Source organism: Pseudochaenichthys georgianus, unplaced genomic scaffold (genome assembly GCF_902827115.2).
Source record: "Pseudochaenichthys georgianus unplaced genomic scaffold, fPseGeo1.2 scaffold_652_arrow_ctg1, whole genome shotgun sequence".
Taxonomy (NCBI): domain Eukaryota; kingdom Metazoa; phylum Chordata; class Actinopteri; order Perciformes; family Channichthyidae; genus Pseudochaenichthys; species Pseudochaenichthys georgianus.
This window is the reverse complement of record NW_027263207.1, coordinates 84,532-111,501: the sequence shown is the minus strand read 5'-3', so window position 1 is coordinate 111,501 and position 26,970 is coordinate 84,532. Positions and strand designations below refer to the sequence as shown.

Below are 26,970 nucleotides of genomic sequence, written 5' to 3'. Positions count from 1 at the left end.
TGAAATAAAAGTCCACTAGTATACAGTTTTAGATAAGAGCATGAAGTGTTGCACCCCTACAATTAACACACACTAAATCGGGCTCACAGGCATTTGCAGGTTTTACGGCAGCACATAAAAAGCTCAGTGAAACAAGAGATAATTCATTCTAACGATGGTGTGAGATTTTTAGAAGCGGCGCTCATAATTCAGCAGCAGTTAGTTAATACAAGGCGTGGAAGTAGCTGGAAACACACTCTTCTGTATATATTAAATTAAATACGTACATTTTGTAGTAGAAAACCTTAGATTCTCCCGAAACTGCGGCTTGGATGAGATGTTTGTCCAGTACGTCCAGGATGTCGTTGCAGATTGACTTCAGCTCCTTCTCCACCTGCACAACAACATAGGTTACCTTTCTGCATGGAGGAGGAGTTTAAACTGTAGGGAAATGTTAGCTATCGTTTGTTTATTGATCTTGTGTTTTATATACATGTTGACTAACCCCATGTACTGTTGTTGTGACAGTTGATCAATGGGGACTGTCCACGACACCATAAACTAAAAAAACTCCAGGTGCTAGAACCCAGTTTTGTGTTAATATCGAAGAGTTTCTGACCGTTTTCCTGTATTCCTTGATCATCTTTAGTTTGTCCTCTCCTCCTTTGTTCTCCTCCTTCTGCTCCAGGCTGCTGATTATCCTCCACGAAGCTCTTCTGGCTCCGATCACATTCTTATAGGCGACCGAAAGCAGATTCCTCTCCTCCACCGTCAGCTCCACGTCCATGCTGGCCACGTTCTTCATCGACTCCACCATTTCTACAAACACAGGGGGAACAGATTCAGATTCAATAAGAAGAACTTAAAGGTCACCTATCGTGCTTTTTGTAGGCAATCGCACAGGTCTCAGATATATAAAAATTAATGCTGTCAAAATTATCGCGTTTACGGCGGTAATTAATTTTTTGAATTAATTGCGTTAAAATATTTAACGCATGTGCAGAATGGCCCGCCCCATACGTGCCACCAGCGGCAGCGCCAGGGTATGGCTGGGGTAGGCTACACCCATACCAAGAAATGGCTTAGCCCCACCATGAGACATGATGTTAAAGTAAGCAAAATAAAGTCTGCCAACTCGCGGAGTAAATTGCACAGACAGCAGTTAGTCAGACTGATTTCAGTAGCCACGGTTCTGTAAACTTTTGTCACGTAGTGATCGACTTCTCAATTGAACATCTTTGATAACGGCGTGGTGTTGTTGCAGGAAGTCCCGACGGAGAATACTTTTGCTGTAGTACAGGGGTGCACATAACTGGCAGGTTATGTGCGTGATCTGAAATGCGTACCGTCACTTGTGTCACAAAGCGCATTTGCGTACCGACGTACTTGTGAAGCTTTTCCAGAAGGCGGTTAGATCACCGGACGACAGAGTCGGTCTCCGTGTGCACAGACAGGGCTGCTGTTAACGTCGGTCTGTACAACGGAACTGTGCCAAAACTACGCCAACCGGCTGCGGAGGGAGACTCCCCCCTTCACTGGAGAACTGCGCTGAAACAGCTGATCACAACGTTCACACTCTGTGGTCACAAAGTACTCCACTAGCCGCCCCCCCTCTGTGACTTTCCTGAAGTACTCCCCCGTTGAAAGAGATCAACGTGTCATGAATTAAGACCCCACGGTTTGATGACTGATAGGTGTGTGGGTTGTCTTTCATTTTGACACACAGAACAATGTTATAATAAACATAGATACTGTATGTTAAATGGATATATCCGCCTTCTTTCATTTATCTTTCCATTCCCAACAATATACATAAAGAAATGGCATATTTTGGACATAGTTCGAATGGTGATTAATCTGATTAATTAATTTTTAAATGGTGATTAATCTGATTAATTAATTTTTAAATTGTGATTAATCTGATTTAAAAATGTAATTGTTTGACAGCCCTAATAAAAATATATAAAAAACATGTCTGAAGTGTTTTGCTCCAAACACCAAACAGATCATCATAGCCACGCCTCATATCCCTCTGTTCCACTTCCTGTTTCTAAAGTTCTGATTTGGGGATAAAGCTTTAAAGAGGAGGGGTCTGAGCTCATGCGGGACCCGGCAGCTACCGTCTAAACTAAATGCTGCCGTGATGAAACGCCATATCATGGATTATCAAGGATCTGAAACAGTCTGGAGCTCAAAGGCTTTCTCTCTTGCCGGTTACACCACGAGGTGAGTTCCTTTCTACTTCCTGCTTCTTCACACACATGCTCTCCAGTACAGGTTAGCTCTGAGTGTTAGCATGCTAATGTAAACACCGACCATATTACGTCCAAAACAGTCGGGCTTTGTTTCTGATAGCAACTTTTCTGATTGGGCCGTGGGTCCACATTTCAGATGTTACGTCATATCGGACGCAAATCTGGATCAGCGCCGTTGTTCCCCGTTTTTAGAGATTTGGGTACGGAGGAAAAGAGAGAGGGTTTATTTCCTGACGCTGCGTGAGTTCCCCGACACACCGGGGACACATGTTGATGAAGACATCAGAAAGTGCATTTTGCATGATAGGTCCCCTTTAAATGTATATAGCGCCTTTCAGAGAACCCAAGGTTGCTTTACAGAAAAACAGGAGTAGAGTTAATTCGTACATTAGCTACAGTGTAGATATTGGGGGGGCGCCTAAGTTGATTACATATTATCAAATGGATTAATTAAATGTATACGACGGAGAAATAAAAATATCAAAGATAAGTTGGTTTGGTTTCTATATCTATTTGATTATTATTAAAAAAGGTTTTTAGGATACGGAAATTCGGTTAACAGTTTTTTTGGGGGTTGAATATTCAAATATAAAATGTGCTTTCATCCCTAGTAGATATGTCAATTAAAAACTGAAGTCACAGTCTCCTCCAAAAGAGCGACATGAATATATAAATAGGACATAAAACAAATAAACTAGATAAAACAGTGCAAGAAGAGTCTATATATAGACTTTCTTAGCGAGTTACTCAAATGAGTACCAGGAGACAATGTCTGCTACTCAGGGCGGCCCGTGCAAAGTTCTGTGTTCAGCCCCACAGGTTTGGGGGACGGGTGGTGCTGTGGTATTGAACGTCGACGGGAGGGGTGGAGGTGGGCGCTAATGGAGCATGCGTGTGGAACTCGTGGCACAGATCCGTTGTTAACAGCAGCCCCGTCTGTGCGCACGGTGACCGGCTCTGTCTTCACAAGTCCGGTACGCAAATGCGTTATTTAATTAACTAGTTATTCATTCCACATGGTGCAGCCCTATTGCAGTTCGTATTCATCCAAAGTTTTCCTCCGGCAACAACTGTTAAATGTTTTGACCTCGATCATTTATCATCGAGTGGGGGGGGGGGGGTCTCAGAATTTGCACTCGTAAACCCTCTAATCCCGCTGACAGGTGACGCCATTCTCCACCGCTGACATAATCTAGCTTCTGACCCCCGACACTAAACATAGAGCAGATGCTTGGCAGGGCTCATAGCTGGGATGCATTGTTCCTATTTTTAAGAAGGTACAGTAAAGTGCCTGACCCCTGAAGCATTGTGGGGCATTTTGTACGGATGGGTCACAGTTTAAAGTATACGGCATTATTGTTTTAAATCTTTATAGACTAATCAGATTTACAGTATTGTGTGAATGTTGATGCTATCTCAAACCCAAACCATGTGAGTGTCTCAGAGCACCACAGCATGCTAGTTAGCAAACAAATCGAAGTGGGCAGAGCTTACATCGATTAGACTTATGTTATGATTAGACATCTTCATAGGTGGCGCTAGTGAGCACGTTAAATGAAATCTGACCCATTCACTGCACTCACACGAAATGACCGCCAGTCCTGACGTCCGTGCTAAATGTTTATGATATATATATTTATATATATAAACATATACACCATCATTAGGTTCACGGATGCAACGCACCCAATTTGTTGCGCATATATATATGCGCAACAAATTGGGTGCGTTGCATCCGTGAACCTAATGATAACCATAAAGGTAGGCCGGCACTGTAGTCAGTAAAAGCAAAGGAATCCATACACAAAGAATTAAACTCTATTTCCAGAAGTGCAAAGTAACCAAGTACAAGGTCTGAGTACTTCTACTTTTACTCCACAAGATCTGAGTACTTCTACTTTTACTCCACAAGATCTGAGTACTTCTACTTCTACTCAAGTACTAGATCTGAGTACTTCTACTTTTACTCAAGTACTAGATCTGAGTACTTCTACTTTTACTCAAGTACTAGATCTGAGTACTTCTATTCAACAAGATCCGAGTACTTCTACCACTTCTGTCTATTTAATATTTTAGGGGTGTAACGGTTCACGTACCGAAATTATTCGGTACGGGCCCTTCGGTTCACATGTGTACCGAAGTGTGTTATTGCGTTCAAATGTAGTCAGTGATTTGAGGAACTGTCGAAATGGCGAACGCAGATAAAGTTGAGCTGGAAAATCCTCCAGCATCATTGAAGTCTCCGGTTTGGGAACATTTTGGTTTCGCAGTTACGTACAAGGATGACGGACAAAGACAGGTGGACCGAACCAAAGCTGTTTGTCGGCATTGTTCAACTAACATTGGTTACGCGGCTGGCAATACATCAAACCTGCACACTCATTTGAAAAGGCATCACCCGAACGTGAATATCACCGGTACCAAAAGACTGAAGTGCAAACCCAACTCCCGCTAGCATTTAAGCCTCCACCACTCGCAGAGAGTTCAGACCGAGCCAAAGCTATTACAAACGACAAGTATCCTTATGTTGCCATGGTAGCAAAGCGCTACCTGGCTGTATCTGCTACCTCTGTCCCTTGCGAGAGGGTGTTCTCCACAGCAGGAGACGTTGTTAGTGCCAGCAGATCTGCCCTTTCAGCAGCCATGTGGACAAGTTCATCTTTCTTTAAACAACATGAAAATACAATGACAAGCAAGTCCTGATGTCAAGCTGGCTGCTTAGGTACAGTACAGTACTAACACAGATTATTTCAGTTCATCAAAATGCTGCACCTTAATGTTTATTTTATTATATTTTGTATTTATTTGAGTGAATACATTATTCACAGTTTAATAATAATTAAAAACTGTGATATTTTTTTCTGCTGTACTGAAAACGTACCGAACCGAGACCTAAAAACCGAGGTACGTACCGAACCGAACTGTTTGAGAACCGTTACACCCCTAGTATCTACCAATAGCTGTCATTTAATTAAATGTTGTTTTCTATCAGAGCTGAACGGACGGCTCCTCCCTTGTTATTAATGGCCCTTTGTGAGAAACGGGTACATTTTCCTTATTGAAAAACAGCACTTCCTGCTTCTGTTCATGAAGGGGTTAAAGCTCTGAGAGGTTTCTGTCATCAGGGTTTTATTAAAGCAGAGCCCACGCTTTAACTCTCGTAATGCAGACATGAATCACCTGTGGACACTTATTGGATACAGGGAGCCGGGCCGGGACAATGCGACGCGTCCGCTGCTGAGACGTCTCAAGGTGATTGAGAAAACGGCAATTATGCCCTAAAGGAGCTGCTAATTACAGAACGACCCGTTTCCCTGGGGATGAACAGAAACACCAGGGGGGATATTGAACCAAATTACAAGGAGCTGTTTGAGGAGATGTAGAAGGAGAATTAACATTAGCGTGCAGACACAGAAATAAAAGATATTAAAGATAGGTGTTGGTTCATGTTCTGTGTAGGGCTGAAATAATCTACGGTAATTGATATTGCGATTTGTTTTTAAGCGACCCAGCGGAAGTTCATTGTAAAATGCGGCCATATCTCCGGCTAGGAAGGTCGCATCAACGTGCTCCCGTCTCTAGCACCCGAGCTACGAGTGAAAGAACTAAACCGACATGAAACTTCCGTTGGGTTGCTTTCAAGTCAAGCTTCAGTTTAAGATTCGCACCGTCATAGAAACACGTGATGGAGCGTTGCTAACAGCGTTTCCGCCAGGGGGCGTCTTGCCGTCATTTGACGCCCTTAATCAGCTCGGGACGCCCTGAACGCGAGCCGAGGGCGTCCAACAATATTAATAATTCGAGAAGATCGAGTTTTTATTGCTTGAAATGACGAAAAGGAAAAAGGGCGTCCCTCTGTTGGGCGTCCCCTCAGTCTGGTGGGATTCTTTTCGGACTATTGAAGATCGTTTCCCCGACATCGAAGGTGCCTGCTACAGGACAACACGGAACCTGCACGATTTGGACGCGATGAGCGGGGGGTGCTAGTGGAGCACGAGCTGCGAGTGCCGGGGCCTCGTAGCGGCGAACTGAGGCTCCGTGGTAAACTGTGGTAACATGAAGAAACGTTTAGGAGCCGAAACAGCCGGCGCTTTAAGAGAGCCGAGCCAAAGGATCCGGCTCACTAACGTAAAAAGACAGTGTCTGTAAGGGACGGCTCGAGTCAAAATTCAAACCCCCCTCGGGGTGGACGCCCTCTCAGCCAGGGTCTGGCGGAAACACTAACCTGACTCAGACGGTTCACCAAAGCATCTAAAGCTCCATTGGAAGCCATCTGGAAACTTGGCACTTTCAAAAATACTTGGCAGGTGATTGGATCAATCTGTCACCTTCTATCATGGGCCACTTCTGATTGGTTAACAATGGCTGGTACATGTGGAGCACAGCACTTCTGATTAGTTAACAATGGCTGGTACATGTGGAGCACAGCACTTCTGATTGGTGTGGATGACTGACACACAAGAACAAAAAATACAAATAAAAAGATCGCAGGCTTTGCGATTTGATAATTGTATCATTTAAAATCGCGATTTCGATTTAAAATCGATTAATCGTTCAGCCCTACTGTGTATGCCAATATGTATTCCTTCCTCCATAAAAATGCAATCACACACACCCTCATGGATATTTCCTTTTATATTAAATAAGCAGCATTATGCGTGGAAAGCTAAAGACATGCAATAATGATTTTAAATAAACCAATCTCTCAGTTTCATGCTGCATCGAGTCTCTCCTGCTGCTCATGAATCTGAGAGCAGTTCAGCTTCCAGACGGGGAGTCATCTGTTGAAGCCAATAGCAGCGCAGAGAAACCTGATGCTTCAGCTTTAGAGCCAGGAGGAGCTCTGCTTTGATCACTTTACCCTCCACAGCCTGCACTCAAACACACTCGCTGACCTCCATGGCTTTTTAAAAATCACTTCTCAGCATTGCATCTCCACTGATGGCACAAATCACTCGAGCACTTCCTGAAACACGCCGCGCTTCAATATCTTATTTTTGGGGGTGAAAAAAATATTGAAACTGATCTGTTATTGGACATTTCACTCCTAGCCACTTGTGTTTATATCAATATCTAAAATTGAACCATTTGATATTATGTTTTAACGTTTGTATTCATATTCTCTTTTTTAAATTAATCTTTTATTTTTAACTTCTTATGTTTGTACAAATATTTAAATGTTATCGTTACATTTTTACATGTATTTCTGTCATATTAAAATGGAGTACACAACCCATTTTGTCTTCTAAATAAAGTATTCTAATTATTATAAAGCAATTAAACTAACGAAGCCACTGTTTTAGTGATTACAATTACGTTTTTAATAATGTTTTTATTAAATTCTCAAACGATCACAAAACCTAATTTCCCCCGGGTTGAATTAACTATCCTGCTTCTCTCACACATATTTAAGTAAAGTCAAAAGCTAAGATTAGTAATCAAGTTATTTTAATTCTGACTGGTCCTCACTTGAAGACGTGGAAGCTGCAGTCATTGCTGATCGAACAGTATCTATTAGCCTTTATCAGACCGACTGTCACAAGTCAAGCTCGGCCGAGATTAGACATTTTTGCTAAACTTGCATCAAGGTTTTTTGGTGCAAATTGAAAATGTACATGCCTACAGATAATTGAGTTATTTCCCCAGCTATTTTAGTGGTTCAAATGTGCACTGGAAGCATTAAAAGATCAATAAATGGTGCTAAAATAAACTAGTGAGTATGTTTTAAGTATTTTTAGATATCTGCTGGGTGTGCCTGCTACTGATCAGCATCTCTCTTCACTTCAGATGAGACGACTCCTATAAGAAACCTCAGACAGTCGATGGTTTCCTGCCATCATAACAAGTGCAGTATGTTTTCAAGATGAACGATATGGTAGGCTAGGTGTGCACACTTTGATGTGGCTTAAACTGATGCAACACAATGTGTGGAGGGGGTCATGTCCATAAAGGATGTGCTGCAGTGCATTCACGCCCTAAAAATGCAACTTAGCTATTTTGACAAAAGATCCTACAGCATGCATACATTCCCCACATCAGCTATTACCATGCATTGATTCTTTAAATGGTGCAGGCTCTATATGAGGCAGGGTAAATATCTGGACCTTTCGGGGAGCTGCAGACAATGAGAGTGCAAGACATTGGTTGAAGGAAATGCGTGTGCACTTTGCTGCATTCGCATCGACAGTCACTGCCGTTAGTTTAGCGGTGGTGAGGTGAAGTCATGTGATCGTGCTGTAGTTCCTTTATAGCCCAACGTTAGCTTTTTACTTCATATCGATCACAAAGTGGTGTTAATATGTGTAGATTAAACTGCTGAACAAAACTTGTAAGTATCATAAATGTTAGTTTCCCACAGAGATTATTTTCTGCAATAATCTAAAATCCATTGAGAAGGTCCCATTGCTTTTTGCTAACTTCGTGGTCGGCCTACAAAAATACGCCATCACTGCACCACATACCCCGGGAACAAAGACAAACTAGACGATAACATATCAAAATCTTATAGTAGCTGGCTTTGTGGAATGGACAAAGATGGAAATTGTCTGAGAAAAACAACATAATCTTGGAAGTCCTGAGTAACACCCTCTGGTGTGAACTTTAGTCACTCAATATGGTTTTCCATTCGTTTGTCCATTTCTATACTTTGCAGGGTTTTTCTAGAAACATATAGTAAGAGGGCGCCAACGTCACTTACGGACAAAATTACAGCCCCGCCCACTTTCCAGCTAAAATAATGCATCAGAGAGAAGCAGAAAATAATAGTGTCTTCATGTCTTAAAGCTGCGGAGTCATATATTGGGTTACCTCAAACCACAAATAAATCTACGGTTTCTTTACTTCCTCTACAGAAAAAAGGAGAGTAAAAGAAACTCAGAAATCTCAGTTTCAGTGTCAGCCTGCTGCCTCCATCCATCCCATATTTATTCTACGTAAAAACCAAGCTGTCTCTGCCGTCTAACGCTCCATCTGACACAGTAATTATACTGTTTTTGGCCTAACAGAAATATTGTTTTCTGGCATCACTTTGACATTTAACGGAGAAAATCTGCATCTTTGGACCAAACCCTGCTTTTTCTGTAACAACGTAAATTCTCTCACTGTTGGACGATTACATGAATTCTGGTTCTGACTTCCAGCTGCAACACAGATTCAAACCTTAAAACAAGATGTTGAAAAGGGATGTCACTAATTGGGAATGCACCAAAAACAATATGGAGATCTCCCTCAAGCTAGAGTCCCTATAGCTTGTTTGTCAGGTTAATTGAATACAAAAGGCCCCACCAAGCAATTTAAGTGCTTGGTGGGGCGGCTGGTTAGCATTAGCTCGATTTCAGAATTCATTTTTCGAATTCTGTTGCACGTTGCACAAAATATCAGCGGTGGAAGAAGTACTCATATACTGTAACTTAAGTAAAAGTAAAATACTACTGACAAAAAAGTACTAAAAGTAACATTCGTGCATTCAAAATCTTACTCAATCAGAAAAAAAAGTAATATTGGCACCAAAATATACTTATAGTACCAAAAGTAGACATTATGCAGAATGGCACATTTAAATACCATATATACTTAAATGATTACATTATAATAAATCATGCAATAATCTCTCCAATGTTGCAATTGGTAAAAGAGGGGTTTATTTAAATTACTTTATAAAATACTGGATGGCTTAAATTACTATATACTCTTATAGGTTATTAGTTCATTTAAAATTGTGTATTTATAATCTAAATGGGCAAAGTAGCTAGTGACTACACCTGTAAAATTAATGCAGTAGAGTAAGGTATAAAGGAGGATACCTTTACTCTACATGTATATATATTTCTGCATGTATATAATGTGTGATGTACAAAAACAATCATATAAAGTACAAACAAATAATGAAAAAATAAAGAAGCATTGAAAAAAAGACATGAAAGAAAAAACACTATAAAACTTGTATTATTATAATAATAATAATAATAAAACAATGAAATGAAATAAAGAAACACTTGAAAAAATAATTACATTTATTAATGCAGTTGAATGGTGTGACGCGTGTCGGTAAAGAAAGGCTAGCTAGCCAGTTAGCACCTGAGCTAGTTAGCAACCGAGCTAACATTAGCCAACTGTCTCTGGAAATGAACGACTGGCTTTAGCTCACCAGCTACTACCAGCTAACCCCGGGCCATGCGACAAAAGCACGCCGACCAACACGGCACTTCTCTTTGTGAGACGACACCAATCAATTATAACCTTTTTATGATTAATTCTGCTAGAGAAACCTCCGCCATTTTGTGCCTGTGAAGTGTTTTAGCTTCGTCTCCAACTGATTATTCTTTATTATTCTCGGACTCACCGTCATATCTCTCCGCTTGCTCGGCCAGTTTCGCCTGGTACACATGGTTCTCTCTGTCCGCCATGGTGGTGCTGGGGGACGGGGGGAAGTCCTGCAGGAAAGGGTTATTCTGGGCAGAAAGAGAGACACTGGAGGCGGTTCAGCAGCTCCTGAACTGAAGACCCACCGGTGGATCTGCCGTAAAGATGGCGACGCTCCTTCATCCGGGTACCCACGCAACGGTCTTTCTTTTTTTATCTGTTTATCATATTAATAATGTATGTATCATATGTTGAACAAACACGTCCACATTAGTGGCAGATATATAAAGTAATACAAAATAACATACAATAAATAAATAAAAACACAGTTCATATATCATATTTTCACGCCTTCACGCCACGTCTTTAAAAAAAAATTGTATTCGAGAACATGATATGAACACCATATTTTTTGCAGTGGTGTAAATTATGATTATCATTATTATAACTATTTATTTTATTTTTGCAGCGGTGTAAAATAACTAATTCGAATTTTGACGGAGATTTCCGGTTGGGCGTCTTGCCTTCAAAATAAAAGCACGATAAGAAATCACACCCAAAAAAGTGTGACTCACTTTTGTATAGGTGTTGTAAAGTAAAGTACATTTACTCAAGTAATGTACTTCAGTTCAATGTTGAGGTACTTTACTTGAGTATTTCCATTCAGAAGTGTACTGTAACTAACCCTGTAGCAACCTGGAAATGCCCCGGCCGTTGAAGCAGATTTGTATGAATGTCTTTAGTGGCCAAACGGTGGTACTACAACTCCCATGACGTCATTTTGGCCCCAAAAGACGTTTCCCCGTTGACTTTCATTGGGGAAAGAGACGTCTGTAAATCAGTGGATAGTTTGTTTTGGGATGAATAAACTACCCAGCACGAACACATTAATAGCCCTTGTTTAATTATTTAGGGTGTAATAGGTGTAAAATGCGCTAAAAACTGAATCCAGAGGTATTTTCTCTCTCCATTCATCTGACTCAGCGCCATATAGACGGATCTGACTGACAGAGAGCGGGAGGGGGGTCTGTGGTGGGACCGCGTACGGGTACGTTCTGAATCCACAGTAGTTTCATTTTGTGCTTCATGCACCACAGAGCAGCTCTCATAGGAATGAGCGGAGCTGTTCTCTTTGTACATCCACAATACACACCTTCCTGCCAGGTCCAGAAATAAACCTCTCTCCAAAATGACCCCCAACAATCTCCATTGAAATCAGGGGTACATTTAATTAATAAAAACAAATATAAGCAAATGAAATTAATGTAAAATCTCAATTTCTATATTTTTTCACAACTTTTCCTCCCATTTTAGAAAAGGACACAGCAACAATGCCTTATTAGATGCCCAAATTGTACAGAACATCCCATAAATTGCACTCTACTAGTGCGGTTAATGGCAAATGTCTATGTAACTTTAAATACAAATGCATTTCATAGATTTAACCATTAATTTAACCATCACTACAAACTGAGGAAGTAATTTAATCACATTAAATACAGGATTATTATAGTGTATTTAACCTTTCAAAATAAAGTGATTTTAAGGGTTTCTTATTTCAAATGGCTTGAAAGATATTGCATATGATATATAGTTACAGTAAATTGGAAAAATGTACTTAAATGTACAGAATACACATGTTCATACAATAATTTAACACACCAGTGATGAAAAGCCCACAATGACAATTTGGTATATTTTTATTGACTAGGTATATTTACACATTACATGCTACAGAAAATAAAAAAAAGTACATTTTAACTTCAAACAATATATTTTCATAACACTTTTGACACATTGTACAATCTCTCTTATTTTGAAAATCCTATTCTGCTTGTTCCGGTCCTCTTCAAAGTGAGGGTGACATGGCACAAAAATATATATTCAATGCAAAAACAAAAACATTATTTGGCTTGACGAGACTCTTGAGCTGTAGAGGAGATAAGGTGCACATCGAAGGATCATCAGTGGTATTTAAAAATACATTTAAAGTATTCATTGGTCTTTAATTAACCGCAGCGGCGCAGCCAAGTTACAATAATGCCATGACTCTAAAAAGGAGAATATTTTATCAAAAAAGGCAACGATTACTGATGCAATACCAGATGAACACTTTGCATAAAAGGCATTACAAGAAAAACAGAAAGAAAAGTTGTTTTAAATTCCAAATGACGCAGACACTTTTACATAGCAGTTTCATTTATTTCCTTAAACACTTTGCAATACAAGAGGAGAGGAGTGGGGGGAGAGGAATGGGGGGAGAGGAATGGGAGGAGAGGGGTGAGGAATGGGGGAGAGGAGTGTTGGTGGGAAAAACCACAAATGAAATATATATCACGGCATTTCCATTTGATGTAAAATTATGCAGAAAATGTACAGTTTTTGTTTGATTTCTGGATGGTTAAACAATTCTAAACATAACGTCATGTTTTGGGACACCAGATGTCTTCCATTTCATCCTAAATCTGCAGCAGCACACTTCATAATTATTAGACTGTGGTCATGTAGTGTCAACTGGTCACCTTTAAACCATAATGCATTCACACATATCAGACTTTTATCGGCACATTAACAGCTGAAAAACCATGATTTCATTATTTTTACTGCCTTAGCAAATAAACATGGAATATTGGGAATTAGAAACGATTGCATGTGTTTACTAACACACACAGGGCTGTAAATAACCCACAGAGGAGACCCTAATACTTAATTAACACAACAACACGGTAATAAAAATATGGCATTAATGAAGCGTACAAAAAATAATTTCCTTAAATTTGGAGGGAAACTTTCACAATTTATAAACACACTGTAAACATATTAGATTTCATTATATCCGAGGTCAGATTGCAGACATTTCGTTATGTGTGTTATTCAGATTTCACAATTCTGTTTTCTATGGAATTAAAAATAACAGCAAAATTGAACTAAAACATATCAGTTGCATATAAAAAAAAATACAGCTGGGGCAATTTACAGGGGACATAAAGCACACCAGAGGAATTCAAATGAATAGATGTGCCGTTGATTGCATGATGCATAGATAATATATATATATACTGTCATATACAGTCATTCACACTGGCTCAAATTGGCTTTTAACCCAAAATAGAGCTTGGCAGGGTGTCACAAAAACATGTGATGATGTAAACTATGAAGTGTTTACTTTACATATGAGTGGATATGCATAAGCATTGTTTACACATCTGACCCCCAGGACTTTGTGAATGGTTGATTTAGAAACGAGGATAAAAGGGATTTAATGCTTTGGAAACCATTTGTTAATTTAAACGGAAACAATACTGACATATCCAAAGGACAGGGAATTCTAGAGAAGAGGATAAGGAACATATGAGGAAGACATTTTGAGATCTGACCAACAATTATAATTATAAAAAAAAAATCTGACATTAAAAACTACATTTTAAGAAAGAAGTCAGAATTCTGAGGAAAAAAAGTCGGGATTCTACGAAGAAAGTCGGGATTCTGGGTAAAAAGTCGGGATTCTAAGAAGAAAGTCGGGATTCTGGGTAAAAAGTTGGAATTCTACGAAGAAAGTCGGGATTCTGGGTAAAAAGTCGGAATTCTACGAAGAAAGTCGGGATTCTGGATAAAAAGTCGTAATTCTACGAAGAAAGTTGGGATTCTGGGTAAAAAGTCGGAATTCTACGAAGAAAGTCGGGATTCTGGATAAAAAGTCGTAATTCTAAGAAGAAAGTTGGGATTCTGGGTAAAAAGTCGGAATTCTAAGAAGAAAGTCGGGATTCTGGGTAAAAAGCTGGAATTCTACGAAGAAAGTCGGGATTCTGGATAAAAAGTCGTAATTCTAAGAAGAAAGTCGGGATTCTGGGTAAAAAGTTGGAATTCTACGAAGAAAGTCGGGATTCTGGATAAAAAGTCGGAATTCTAAGAAGAAAGTCGGGATTCTGGGTAAAAAGTCGGAATTCTAAGAAGAAAGTCGGGATTCTGGATAAAAAGTCGGAATTCTAAGAAGAAAGTCGGGATTCTGGATAAAAAGTCGGAATTCTAAGAAGAAAGTCGGGATTCTGGGTAGAAAGTCGGGATTCTAAGAAGAAAGTCAGAATTATGTAAAAAAACAAGTCGGAATTCTAAGAAGAAAGTCGGGATTCTGGGTAAAACATTTATTTTTTTTTCTTAAATTTTCTTCTCGAAATTACGAGAAGAAAAAAAAGTCTAAATTAGCAACAACAACAAAAAAAAATCTGAGCAACAGTCGGAATTTTCTGTAAATCTCAGAACTCTGACTTGTTTCTCAGATCAGATTTTTTTAAAATTACTTTTAAATCAGATCTTAAAAAAAAAAAAATCACATGTGGCGCTAGTCCTCTTCTGTAAAATCCCTACTCAAACCTCACCTTTTTCAACACGAGTCATGAGGTAGAGAGGATGCGACTCTGAAGACCCTCCCAAAAAACCATATGTTCTGCTGAAGTTACTCACTCATCACGTTCCTACTGTAGTTTTTTGCACCGTAGGAAAGGTGAGACCACCGGATGATCCTCTTTCTTACTAAAGTGTTGCCGTCATTGTGTTTTTACAGCCACCAGATGCTATACATTGAAATAAAACACATACTTCAATAAAAAGTAGTGATTAATAATGTCTTAATGTGTGGCAATTAGATGAAATACCTCCTTATTGGGACTTAAAACATCGAGAAGCAGGTCAACATTAACAACAGGAAGATTAAGAGTTGGTATTTGCTCATAAACATGTCACAAACATGACATTAAGCATAAAGGAGAACCACATTCCAACAGTTATAGACCATGTCTTGCCTTTGAGTGTTTCAAAAGTCAGTTATCGTGGATTAAGATGACCTGCAGAAAATGTCGATCACGGCACAAGAAGTGACATAAAGTGGCCGTTTCACCAGGAATACATAAAGAAATGCAGAAGCGTTTTCAAAGTGGAGTGACAATGTCATAAAAAACCCTGCTGGAAGACAAAAATAAAATCCCTCCACCTTCCTCCTCCTCCTCGTCTAAAAACAGCCTCAAAGCGTATTCTTGTTCGTTAAAAGTCGTCCACGTTGGCGCTGAATAGTGTTTCACAAGAATATAATAACAGGTGAACAGTCTCTGGTAACAAAATCAAATATAAAGGAAAAGGGAAAGTACAGTATTTAGCATGTAAGGTGTGTGTGTATATATATATAGTCAATTCGATCGTAATATTTTCCACTTTTAGTACAAAAAAAGAGGACTTTGTTCGTAGTGTGGGATGTAAATAAGTCGGTGGAGTTTCCATCGGGAAAAGTCTTTCACTCCGAGGTTTCACAGGAACTTGAGTCATGATTCTGTGAGGAGATTTGTCTCTTGATGGTTTCCCTTCTGTGTGAATCAGTGGGTGGAGATACAGGAAAACACAGGAAGGGAAGAAGAAGTGTGTGTTCAATACTGGGCTGGAGGGTGTGGAAACTCTACAGTTCGACTGATATCGGTGACTGACGCTAAATACTGCACATGTTGTTATCTTTTACAACTATTTTCCATGCTTATATTCACTCTTTTATTCCAATCATAACAGTTGTTTCACCGTTAGCAGCTTCTGTTAGCATCTTACCTCCTGTTCACACAACTTTAAGGGTGGTTTAGGGATGTCGTATTTTTGTAGCCGACCCTGAAGGCAGCATCTCCCTGGTTCCCTTTAGGAAACATCAATGGGATTTCTCCATGTGATTTTGGATTATTGCAGAAAATAATCTAGTTTTTTGGCATATATTCTCTGTATGGAGCTTCAATACAGGGTTGGTCGTATAAAGCTGTTTTTAAACAATATTATATATATTTTTTGATTTTAACGCACTGGCCGATAGGTTCAGGATTTAAAAAGGAAAAATTGTTAATCCAAATATCTTTAATTATGAGTGTTTGAATTGCAACTGAACCTTGTGTCATATAAATGATGTCCAATGGATAGTTGGGATTAAAAATAGGCATCTTGTGCGGTAAAATTTCTGCGTTTAATTCCCGTTTTAATGTTAAAATACATGGACTTTGGAAGAAATCCATATTTCTAAGGATTCTCTAGAAAGGGTTTAACAGCATTTACGCCAGCTATTAAGAATGGGAAAAAAATAGTGTCCACAAACAAAGAAAGATCTGGATTAATTGGAAGTGGTTTTCTTTTCTCTTGACTCAGAAGCTAACTGCTAACGTTAAGCTAAGCTAGGCTAATTTCGCAACTGACAATAACCGTGTTTTTCTTTCAAAAATTCAACATTAGAAATAAATACTAAACCAATAAATGCTTCATTAAATGTATTTCATTTCATATTTCATAGGAAGTATTCAAGGAGGCAAGTAACGGAGGGCAGTGTGCAATGCTAAGCTAACATATGCTAACCGATATCAGTCTCACCTTAGTGTAAACTCTTCAAAACGACGACGTCACGTCGTGTGTTAGATGTTTCCCAAGCGTGACATAAGAACCAGAGGATGGTGTGTGTGTGTGTGTTAATGTGTGTGTGTGTTTCTCAGCTCTCGTCCTCGGGGTTGTTTAGTTCCAGCAGTCGGACGTGTGTGAAAGGGAAATGGCCTCGCTTGCCTTTACACTCTCCCTCCCACTGCCCGTTCACGTTGATCTTGGTCACTTTCACCATGTCTCCCACCTGTGGAGAGACAACATAAAAGAGATAAGTCCAGGGGTACGATGAGGGTTGTACAATAATCCCAAGATTCAAAGGTTTTATTGTCATACGCTCAAAGCTACAGCGTAGAAATGGCAATGAAATTCTTCTGACCTGAGCTCCTCCAACAATGCAACACATACAATACAATAAAAAGTAGTGCAAGAAGTCTACATACATCTAAATAGAATATGTACAAGACCTGAATGGCTTTGTATGTGATTCTTCCTCTCAGTTCATGCAAGAGGAACCTATCGCCCACAGTAATAATAATAATAATACATTTATTTTGGGGGGCGCCTTTCAAAACACCCAAGGACACCTTACAGGGTTACAGATTTACAATTACAATTTTACCTTACAAATTAAAACATTCGATTTAGTGAAGTATCAGCCGGGGTAAGACGAGACAAACAACAGGAAATAGACTACAAAAGGACACAGGGTACAGTTTATAGAGAAAATGCCAGTTTGTCTGGAACACCCTGGAATAGTAAGAACTATATTGACGTTAAATGGATTGACCCCACTGCCACACACACACACACACTTTTGATTGACAGGCAGGAACATTGCGGACTGGTTGATCGTGCAGTGTCAATGAAAGAAAGGTCATCAGACATCATGCAGCTGATGAACACACAGATCAAAAGGATCTAAACCACACACATATTTGTCGATAAGTCTGTAGAATGCTATTTGTAGAACCGGATATCTCTGCAGCTCAACAATACATTATTCGAAATAATATTAACACATATTTTGGATTACATTTAGTTAATTGTGCATCCATACAGACTACCTAAATAGCATGACAGCTAACAAGAAACGGCATCAAGGGTTCCATCTTTACCGGCAGCAGTAATAAATGTAGTTTTTGAGTTGTGTGTTTTTGGCACGTTGAGCCCATAACCCACCATATAGTTGACATTGTTCAATGGGTGTGTGTGATGTGGACACACTGTCTTTATATCACTGTTAGACCAACAACATTAACCACCACTATTGTTGCAGTTCACCAACTAAATAAACAAGCACTGTTTATGTTTCTGTTCCATGAGAAAGCGTTGGACTTGGCGCTCCACCGCTAATGAATGTACAATGATACACTCACATGTCCACTGGGCCGTAAACAGTGCTCATAAAGAGGATCTCTATAGTGCCATCTCCACTGAGAGTGTGTTCATGTGTACAGCTTTCTAAAGACACTGTGTGTGTGTGTGTGTGGTGTGTGTGTGTGTGTGTGTGTGTGTGTGGTGTGTGTGTGTGTGTGTGTGTGTGTGTGTGTGTGTGTGTGTGTGTGTGTGTGTGTGTGTGTGTGTGTGTGTGTGCTCTCACATGCATGAGTAAGCCATTAACAACCGGGACAATCTACACTGAGAACCACAAACAAAAAACAGAGGAGAGAGTGGTGCAGGGAAGCTATATTTTAGCATCTTCATGGTTCCCACCACCAACAGCCAATGGGAGTTCACCACCACTAAGCTAAAAGAGGCTAATGTTGGGCAATAAAGGAACTACAGCACGGTCACATGACTTCACGTCACCACCGCTAAGCTAAAGGAGGCTAATGTTGGGCTATAGAGGAACTACAGCACGGTCACATGACTTCACGTCACCACCGCTAAGCTAAAGGAGGCTAATGTTGGGCTATAAAGGAACTACAGCATGGTCACATGACTTCACGTCTCCACCGCTAAGCTAAAGGAGGCTAATGTTAGGCTATAAAGGAACTACAGCACGGTCACATGACTTCACGTCACCACCGCTAAGCTAAAGGTGGCTAATGTTGGGCTATAAAGGAACTACAGCATGGTCACATGACTTCACGTCTCCACCGCTAAGCTAAAGGAGGCTAATGTTGGGCTATAAAGGAACTACAGCACGGTCACATGACTTCACGTCACCACCGCTAAGCTAAAGGAGGCTAATGTTGGGCTATAAAGGAACTACAGCACGGTCACATGACTTCACATCACCACCGCTAAGCTAAAGGAGGCTAATGTTGGGCTATAGAGGAACTACAGCACGGTCACATGACTTCACGTCACCACCGCTAAGCTAAAGGAGGCTAATGTTGGGCTATAAAGGAACTACAGCACGGTCACATGACTTCACGTCACCACTGCTAAGCTAAAGGAGGCTAATGTTGGGCTATAAAGGAACTACAGCACGGTCACATGACTTCCCCTCACCTCCGCTAAGCTAAAGGCGGCTAATGTTGGGCTATAAAGGAACTACAGCACGGTCACATGACTTCACGTCACCACCGCTAAGCTAAAGGTGGCTAATGTTGGGCTACAAAGGAACTACAGCACGGTCACATGACTTCACGTCACCACCGCTAAGCTAAAGGCGGCTAATGTTGGGCTATAAAGGAACTACAGCACGGTCACATGGCTTCACGTCACCACCGCTAAGCTAAAGGTGGCTAATGTTGGGCTATAAAGGAACTACAGCACGGTCACATGACTTCAAGTCACCACCGCTAAGCTAAAGGCGGCTAATGTTGGGCTATAAGGAACTACAGCACGGTCACATGACTTCACGTCACCACCGCTAAGCTAAAGGCGGCTAATGTTGGGCTATAAAGGAACTACAGCACGGTCACATGACTTCACGTCACCACCGCTAAGCTAAAGGCGGCTAATGTTTAGTCGTCTCATTTCGACACTTGTAAGCAACCGTCGATGCTGACTGATTACGGAGTTTAGGACTCATTCCTGCACTACACCATACAGTACCTACCAAATATGTCATCCAAGCTGGGCAGTAAGACAGACATAAACAGAAAAAAGTTTTTTTTTAAAGTGTCTATGAGACACTAAAAAATATAACATTAAAAAAGAAAAGAACACTACCTCCAAAGAGAGCGCCGTCTTGTCGTAGGCGTTGGGAACTCTCTTCTGGATCGCTCTGGCGAAAACGGGTCCATTCTGTAGATTGGGCAGCTGAGCGTTCACCACGGGCTGAGCGTATGGCCCCGGTTCCCCCAGAGGGTTTCCTGAAGGGGCCCCCGATGGATCCGTGGGGCCTGAAACCCCTCCAGCAGCACCAGTAACTGGACTGGTACCAGTGGGTGAGGCGGGTCGGTACTTTTCAACGTACGGGACTGGAATCATCCCGGCACGACCTTCCTACGAAACAATACGATAAGAAGTACTTTATTGATCCCAATTTGGGAAATGTTTGAGTTGCAGCAGCATAAAAAGACAGAAAGGCAAATCAATACAAATTAAAAGACTAGAAATAAACAAGAAGAAAATATACAAAATGGAGAGGATAATCTGTCAATCACAAACTGGAGCTATTGGATGGAGAAAGTGGATCGTAAAACCTCATAGGCCTCATGTCCCGATCGCTCCATAATGTTCGCATTTTTCGGACAGACAAACTTAAGATGTACAATCGCTATGTCTTGAAAAAACAGTAATTGTTTGCGGCCAAATGTCAAAAAATATATATTGAAAAAAAGGAAAGTAATAATAATAGATTACATTTGTATAGCGCCTTTCAAGGGACCCAAGGCCGCTTTACATGTAGAGCAGGTTTGTCGAAACTACGGACCATTTTGAATCGGCCCTCAGCTAATTAAAAAAGTAGAATGAAATATGGCCCCCAAAAGAAAGTTGTGATTGTCTTATATTGTACTTCTTAAATATAAATGTAAGAATGCATTACACAGTAGTATTCATGTGTTAATGAAACCACTTTTCAAATAAATTCAGTTGGAAACATTCTCTAACAAATCTTAGTTGATAAGCAAAAAGCCCAATAACTTATTTCCATAACAAGCTTGAAAGAAACCCTTCCTATTTCTCCTTATTATAATAAATCTGAGGCGTCTGTTTTAAGAGATGAGCTGCCACATTTGATTGATGTCGCTAACTTATGAGGCGATATACGTCCAGTGAGCGGCCCAGCCCTCGTATATTTTTCTGTATGCGGCCCTCGGTGAAAAGGTTTGGATGTAGAGAAAGTAGAAAATATACCTGGTTCGCTGCGTTCCACCATTGCTCTTCGGGTTTTTCCAGAACTCTCAAGATGTCGCCTTTTTTGAAAGGAAGATCCTCGTCATCGTTTCCGGGGAAATCGAAAAGCGCCCGGACGAACTCGGCCTCGTCGGACTGAACGGGAGGGCCGGCCGACGCGCTGACGAACCCCGTGTGTTTGGATTTGTTTATGGGCTCTATGAGCGTGGTGGTGTCCAGATAGTGGATTTTGTAAAACTCCAGCAGGGCGGGAAGCGCCTCGAACTCCTGGTCGCCGATCCGAAACCGAGGAGGAGCCAAACCTGGTGGAAGAGAGGGGGATTAGTTTTAAGTTTAAAAGGCTACAGTGTAGATATGACATACTCGACCTCAGAGGGTTAATGGAAAACCAGCAGCAAGAGTGTACATATTTAAAAGGCTTGTTAGATTCAAGGCTTTGTCATTTGCACATTAGCTAAGTTTTGAGATGTCCAGTTGAGATTGTTGTAGCATTAAATCAGGAGGTAGTGCAGATGTGTAAACCGAAGTCTACCTTAAAAAAACAACCACATTTCCTGTTTTTGCTTTTCACACAATCTGAAGAAATCAGAATTTCTTTATTAATCCCGCAGCGAGGAAATTTTGAATTTGGTAAAATGCTAACTCATAGATTAGGACTTAATCCTGCACCTAGTTAGAACAGTAAATGCTAAATAATGCTGGACAGTAGGGCTGCCCCGAATACCATTTTTCGGGCTCCGGATATTCTGTAGTAATCAGCAGCGAATATTCGACCCGCGCGGGAGGGGGCGTAGTAATCAGCAGCGAACCGCTTCAACACGTGTATTTCGGTGTATTCACGGCATTCATTTTGTTATTCTACAGTATTGTTGTTTTATAGTTATTTTTTAATGTAACCCAATTTGTGTTCTTTGAAATCGAAAAGGATATCGCATTGTGTGTGTTACTTTCGTTGCAGTTGTATACGTCTTAAGTGTCATTTGGCTTGGCTTCCTCTTTATGGACATGCTTTTATTTTGAAGAAGTGTTGGTGCTGTTGACAGGAAGTTGTTGTTGCTATGGAAAAGCAATGAAAAGTAATATCTACATATAAAGACGGAGAAAGTAAACGATAAAGTTTAGTGTTAGCACCCCCCGATGAGGCTCAAGCTCTTACGTTGATATTGGAGATTTTAATGAATTCAATTTGAGAGAAAAAACTAACAAAACGAACAACGAAATTGAAACCCGAATAGTACTCCAACGAACGAATATTCGGATACAGCCCTACTGGACAGCAAGAAGGACACAACAAAAACGCTGACTTGTAGACAAGGGAACCAGCAGGGCTAAAATGCGGACTCGTTCCCAGGTTTAGAACTCATTCCTGCGCTATAACACTAAATGCTAAAAATGGCTTCCAAGATGGACATTAAGAAAGGCAAAAACATGTTGAAAAAAACGAGGGAACCGGCAGTGTCTTTCCTCTTGAAATAATCAGGATAATAAAAGCCTAACTTAGTAGAAAGGGTAGTGAACTTGGCCACATAACAAAGTCTCCACAGGACGACAGCAATAGATATACCACAGGATGACCCAATCCAATCAATGGAGTGACATTAGGCCACAACACTTTCAAGCAAATTTCAAACACTAGATCGTTTTAGCCAACATGTTCAAGCAGTAAATTCGCATTTGATTCGAGTGCCGGTTAGTTTGTCTGTTTGTTTTTCAGCAGGATTACAGAAAAAATCCTGGCCATGATTTCCTTGTTGGAAGTTTCAATTAAGAAACCATTACATGTTGTATCAGACGAGAGGGATCCCAGAGTGGACACACGGCATTGGTGGAGGTTTGTACTCCCTTCTAGTTTCACACGTTGCAACTATATTCTCTTCTAGTTTAAACAGCTAACACAACTGGGTAATGTTGCTCCCTGTCATGGCTCACAATGGATGATTTACTCATACAAAGGTAAACATAACCCATAGGAGTTTGAGCCCCAGAGGTAAAAGCAGCAGACCTCAGGATCAAAAACATTCCTGAAACACCAATCTCCCCAGTCACCTTCCAGCCGTGACAGCTCAGCCTGCCCAGTCCCATTCAATCCCTAAAGCATGTACCTTCCTACTTCTTTGTGTTCACTATGTTATGTTTTATTGTTGGAGGAGCCTGTGACCTAACATTTTCATTGACATATCTACACTGTAGCTATGTACAAAAGCCTTGAATCTACTGCCTGCATGAGGACAAAACACCGCCTCAAAACTACATCAGGAGAAAGTATAGTTGATAAAGTGGAATTTGAATTGGTTCTTGATAGCTAGCAAGTTAATTAGAAAACGTACCTTTAAATGTGTTCTACACCTGGGGGATAAATGTATTTGACAGGCTGTGTCCATGTGTAAAATGTGTGTTTTAATGGTCTAATAACAGTGTAACATGGGTGTAATATGCGTTTAATAATGGTGTAACAATGGAGTAATATGGCTGTGATAACTGTTACAGCGGAGTAATATGGGTGTTGTGAAGAAAAAAAATAGCAATTCATAATGTAAGTCAATGTGACGTCACGGACTGACACGGAAGTTGTAGTACCACAGTTTGGCCACTATACTACAATTTACATCAACGTCCGGCGCACTCCCATGGAAAAACTACACCAGACTCCATTTAAAAAGTAACCCATGTAACTTAACGGCGCTATAACGGAAAAGTTACCATACATATTTAGTTCATAGTGGTACTCGTGGCTTTATTTTAAACGGTTACTTTAATCGGCTTCATAAAAATACCAACATTTACTTTCAGTAAAGAGTAATAGCACTATATACTCTTCGTTTCTAACAGTAGCTTGCCAGTTACCGGTTAGAAAACACCACGGTGGGCGGGAACAACCACATGTTAAAGTTGTCATGTTTGGCCAAAATAGTGAGTATTATTACATGATATATAAGCCGATGTTGAGAATACATTCCTACAACATACAGATTAAAAAAATAAATCGGAGAAAGAGTACGATTTATTTCAGATTTCCTCAAAACACGTTAAATCAGGTCATTCATAAATGGGGTTTGGCGGTTGGAAGATAACGCAGCTAAATCAAAGCTGTTAAAAATGGAAAAACACTATTAGGAGTCTTTACTGAAAGAGTTTGCTTTATAATTACAACCCGATGTTAAGAATACAATCCAAAAACACATATATATCTGAATTCCCCCTTAAAAAGAGTACGATTGTCTTCAGATTTCCCAAGAACACGTTAAATTAGGCATTTCATAAAGGCAGTTTGGCGGTTGTAAGATAAATCAAAGCATTCCACTGTTAAAAACGGAAATCAGGTGTGTTTTAGTGAAATCCCTTGCTATAAATAAACTGAACAGTTACCTGATCCAGACTGCCGGTTGTTGCTGATACTGTTGATGATATAATGGGACACTTTTGAGTTTTCAGACACGGACAGCACGTAATCCCCCGGACTGGTGATGGATTCCCGGACTAAAAACACGCCATGCCGGCCTCCCTGGAGCAGAGAAACGGCTTCCTGCCTGCTCAATCTGCCCCAAAACCAGCTCCCACGGTCTTCAGCGTCAAAGTTACCCGCCATGACTGTGAAAATCCCCACCGAGGCTTTTAAGGCCTTTTATTCCTTATTCCTTCTTTTTGCAACCAGTGCTTTTTATTCACAGAATGGATGACATGCAGTAAAATTCGTCCGCGAGCAGGATTCGAACCCGGGTCCTGCTCAGCCTATAAATCCGAAACTCATGCAAAAACTTTCGTGGATTAACCAGCTTCCTCCTGGAAAAACAAGAATATACACAACACCAAAACTTCCAGGAGTAATGTATGATGTCGCTGTTAGTTGGTGGGACTTCTGCTGTATCCACAAACACGTTAAAAAGAGTCAGAAATAAAGTCAAAACTAAAGTGCAACTACAAACTCCGGGACTGAAATGGCGGATCTGGGGAAAAGTTGACCTCATCTACCGGAAGGGATGCATGGTCAATGGGAAGCGGTGCGTTCACGCTCCCTCAAAAAACTCCGTAAATACGACTTAACGATTCTTCCACTACTTTTACATTACAACCCCTTTACAATGGCGAGTGCTGACACTCATTATTTATTCAGTATGCCTTTCAACCATAGCTTTCAACACGTATTCGTACTACTTGCAACATAAACACATTAAATAAAATCATAAGGAATGACTCAAAACAGTGCGCTATATCAAAATTACAATTTAATTTGCTTCGGGTTAATATTAAACTTTGAAGCTGTGAATGCATCTTGGAAAACTCCGTAGATACGAATGAACGATTCTGATTTAATAAATTCCTACTCTTTAACAAATTAAGCATTTTTTTTACTTAGAGTTACAACAATATTGCACCACTATTAAAAATAAGAGGGCAACTAAAACCAAATGTCAATTTGATAAATATTCTACTACTTTATTTAAAAAATAAATCAATTTAAATCTACAGTTTTTTTAGTTTTTCCTTTTCTTTCAAATACCACATTGTTTTGAGTCATTCCTTAGGATTTAAATGTTATCAGCAGGACAAATATGGCGTGAACATCCTACTAAATAAACAATAACTGTAAGGACTGTTCAATACTCTAAACCAGCGGTTCCCAACCCGTAGGCCGCGGCCCACTAGTGGTCCGCGAAGGCATTGCAAGTGGGCCGCCACTTTTTTTTGGGTACAGGCTAAATACACAAACATGGACATAACAATAACAATAGGAGATGACATTCCCATGTCAGACAACAACGAAACAAAATCAGGAGAAAGAAAGATACAGTCAGGAGGATCACTACAACATTTCACAAACAAAAATAGGTTGACAACCAAAAACCACCAAAAACACAACATGGCATATCTTCGTTATCTTCGTTAGAGCTCATTATTTCCCATTTCATGGTGTGATGAGCCTCAGATTTTTTGTGGCAATAATTTTTTTTAATTATTTTGAATCTACTCTTCAAACACCTTAAATTAAGATTACTCCTTGATTGAGTGTAAAAATATGTATTTTAGCCAGAAGAAGAGTTGTATTTATTAACTGTGTGCGGTCTTCTAAAAGCCCAAATAAAATATTAAAAGGTGTAAATGATTTGTGTGGAAACATTTTCACTATTAAGATTATTTATTTTTTTGAACCTCTTTTCCTTTTTCTTTCTTGATCCTCCTTAGCAACGGCCATTACAGTCCTTAGCAACGGTCATTACAGTCCTTGACCGTAATGACCTGTTCTACTAGATTTACAACGTGTCACAGGTTCTGAATCGACCAATCAGAACTTTATTTAGCCTCCGTATTGTTTATGGTTGAATGTAGGCCGCAAACATTTTTTTGATTCTTAAGTGGGCCGCTGCTCTCAGCCATTTATACTGGTGCCAGTTATTGTTTATTATGTGCTTTTCGAGCCGTATTTATCCTGCTTATAACATTTAAATCCTAAGGAATGACTCAAAACGATGTGGTATTTTGAAGTTACCACTTTAATTTACCACCTGGTTAATAATATTCTCTGAAGCCTAAACATTCACAGACATTGCATTTTGTGAGTACAAGCTAAAATGGCATCGTCAAACACCCGTCCCAAAGATGCGGAAAAAAATGTATTCGTAAAAATGACTTGTAAGGAAGGTTAAAACATTATGGCAGGATGGAGGTAACATATTTGTTAAAGATATGCATAGTCTGCATTTTGGGTTTTGCTTTTCCTCTAGCGTGTTATATA

The 26,970-nt window shown here is 40.1% G+C and overlaps 2 protein-coding genes across 2 annotated transcripts; both read right to left on the bottom strand.

Annotated features, from left to right (window-relative positions):
• Positions 1–266: 266 nt before the first annotated feature.
• LOC117443659 (14-3-3 protein epsilon-like) lies at positions 267–10,771 on the bottom strand (the record flags this gene model as incomplete). Its single annotated transcript, XM_034079566.2, has 3 exons — positions 10,576–10,771; positions 599–798; positions 267–373 (listed from the first exon to the last, which is right to left on the bottom strand). Coding segments are annotated over exons 1-3 (371 nt in total), but the record flags the coding sequence as incomplete, so codon positions are not given.
• A 1,508-nt stretch (positions 10,772–12,279) lies between these two features.
• On the bottom strand, positions 12,280–25,193 carry LOC117443656 (adapter molecule crk-like). The gene is made up of 4 exons (XM_034079564.1): positions 24,606–25,193; positions 21,240–21,541; positions 20,109–20,384; positions 12,280–17,229 (listed from the first exon to the last, which is right to left on the bottom strand). Exons 1-4 carry the CDS (start codon positions 24,823–24,825, stop codon positions 17,095–17,097), a joined length of 933 nt encoding a protein of 310 aa, XP_033935455.1. The 5' UTR covers positions 24,826–25,193; the 3' UTR covers positions 12,280–17,094.
• Positions 25,194–26,970: the final 1,777 nt, after the last annotated feature.

What these genes read in the sequence shown, in the direction of transcription:
- LOC117443656 (XM_034079564.1), bottom strand. Translation starts at nt 24,825, where the DNA reads ATGGCGGGTAACTTTGACGCTGAAGACCGTGGGAGCTGGTTTTGGGGC. An exon ending in CAACCGGCAGTCTGGATCAG is followed by an intron (nt 21,542 to 24,605) that starts GTAACTGTTCAG and finishes CTCTTCCACCAG; the next exon opens with GTTTGGCTCCTCCTCGGTTT. An exon ending in AGACGGCGCTCTCTTTGGAG is followed by an intron (nt 17,230 to 20,108) that starts GTAGTGTTCTTT and finishes GTCTCTCCACAG; the next exon opens with GTGGGAGACATGGTGAAAGT.